The sequence below is a fragment of the Sinocyclocheilus anshuiensis genome, unplaced genomic scaffold, assembly GCF_001515605.1.
Source record: "Sinocyclocheilus anshuiensis isolate Anshui unplaced genomic scaffold, SAMN03320099.WGS_v1.1 scaffold1059, whole genome shotgun sequence".
NCBI lineage: Eukaryota > Metazoa > Chordata > Actinopteri > Cypriniformes > Cyprinidae > Sinocyclocheilus > Sinocyclocheilus anshuiensis.
In genome coordinates, this window is record NW_015547703.1 from 139,753 (window position 1) to 140,628 (window position 876).

Below are 876 nucleotides of genomic sequence, written 5' to 3' on the forward strand. Positions count from 1 at the left end.
CACACAGACACACACACGCGTCCTGAACCTGCTCACCTGTCAATCAACCACTGCACTAAAACAAGAGGAAAGTTCAGAACATCTGCAGTGACTGACATCAACAAGCAATCAACGCTCTACTTATAGAGCGCAACAGCGAATATGGCCATCCATAACATCTTCATTGAGGGAATGAATAGCGTGTACCTCTCCATGTTCTTGAAGATGTTGCACTTGTCGTCTCGCGTGGTGATCTGGAAGGCCAGTGCGGCATGGTGACTCTCCAGCACGGCTGTGTCGTTGTACAGTATGGCTAGTTCACTTCCTGCATTACACAGGAAGGAGTTTGTCCGTCCAGGATGATCGACATCATGCACGGCAGCCGCGATCAGAGCCGCCACCTCGTCTATGGGGTCCAGACTTTGCTGAGAAAGAGACACAGGGAAACATATGAAGCTGCAGCAACACTGAGCTGTGGTCCCTGCGCTAACACCATCACGACTGCATGCCGTCTTTCATTAGCATATGCTAACCATCACTGCTACTGCTAGTCAAAGCTGTCAAATAATTGTGAATCACGTGACTTCAGCTGAGTCTGTTCTGTGCGGTGTAAGAAATGTTCACATGCCACATCCAAAAATAAATAAATACATTTTTTTAACAGGACATAAACAGCAACATGAAGTGAGGATCAGCCAAACCCGTTCACAAAGCAGGTTTTAAGTGAAGCGGATCATGTTTTTGTATCCTGATGACACAAACGTGTTAGCGAGTGCTGTGTGTGTTCACCTTGACGCGCTCCTTGCGCAGGAAGTATGCGGTGGCGTGGAGCACATCTGCGGCGTGTGTGGAGTTGTGGTAGGAGTTGCTGAAGTGATAATTGGTCTCAATGATCTG

General features: G+C 47.9%; 1 protein-coding gene across 1 annotated transcript in view; it reads right to left on the reverse strand.

The window, feature by feature from the left end:
- Positions 1–6: 6 nt before the first annotated feature.
- The window catches only part of LOC107703933 (high affinity cAMP-specific and IBMX-insensitive 3',5'-cyclic phosphodiesterase 8A-like), a gene marked incomplete at its 5' end in the record, with an annotated part of 15,539 nt that continues 14,669 nt past the window's right edge, over positions 7–876 (reverse strand). The window contains 2 exons of the mRNA XM_016506744.1: positions 7–404; positions 769–874. Coding sequence (XP_016362230.1) covers positions 117–404; positions 769–874 — 394 coding nt within the window. The remainder of the gene's footprint in view (positions 405–768; positions 875–876) is intronic.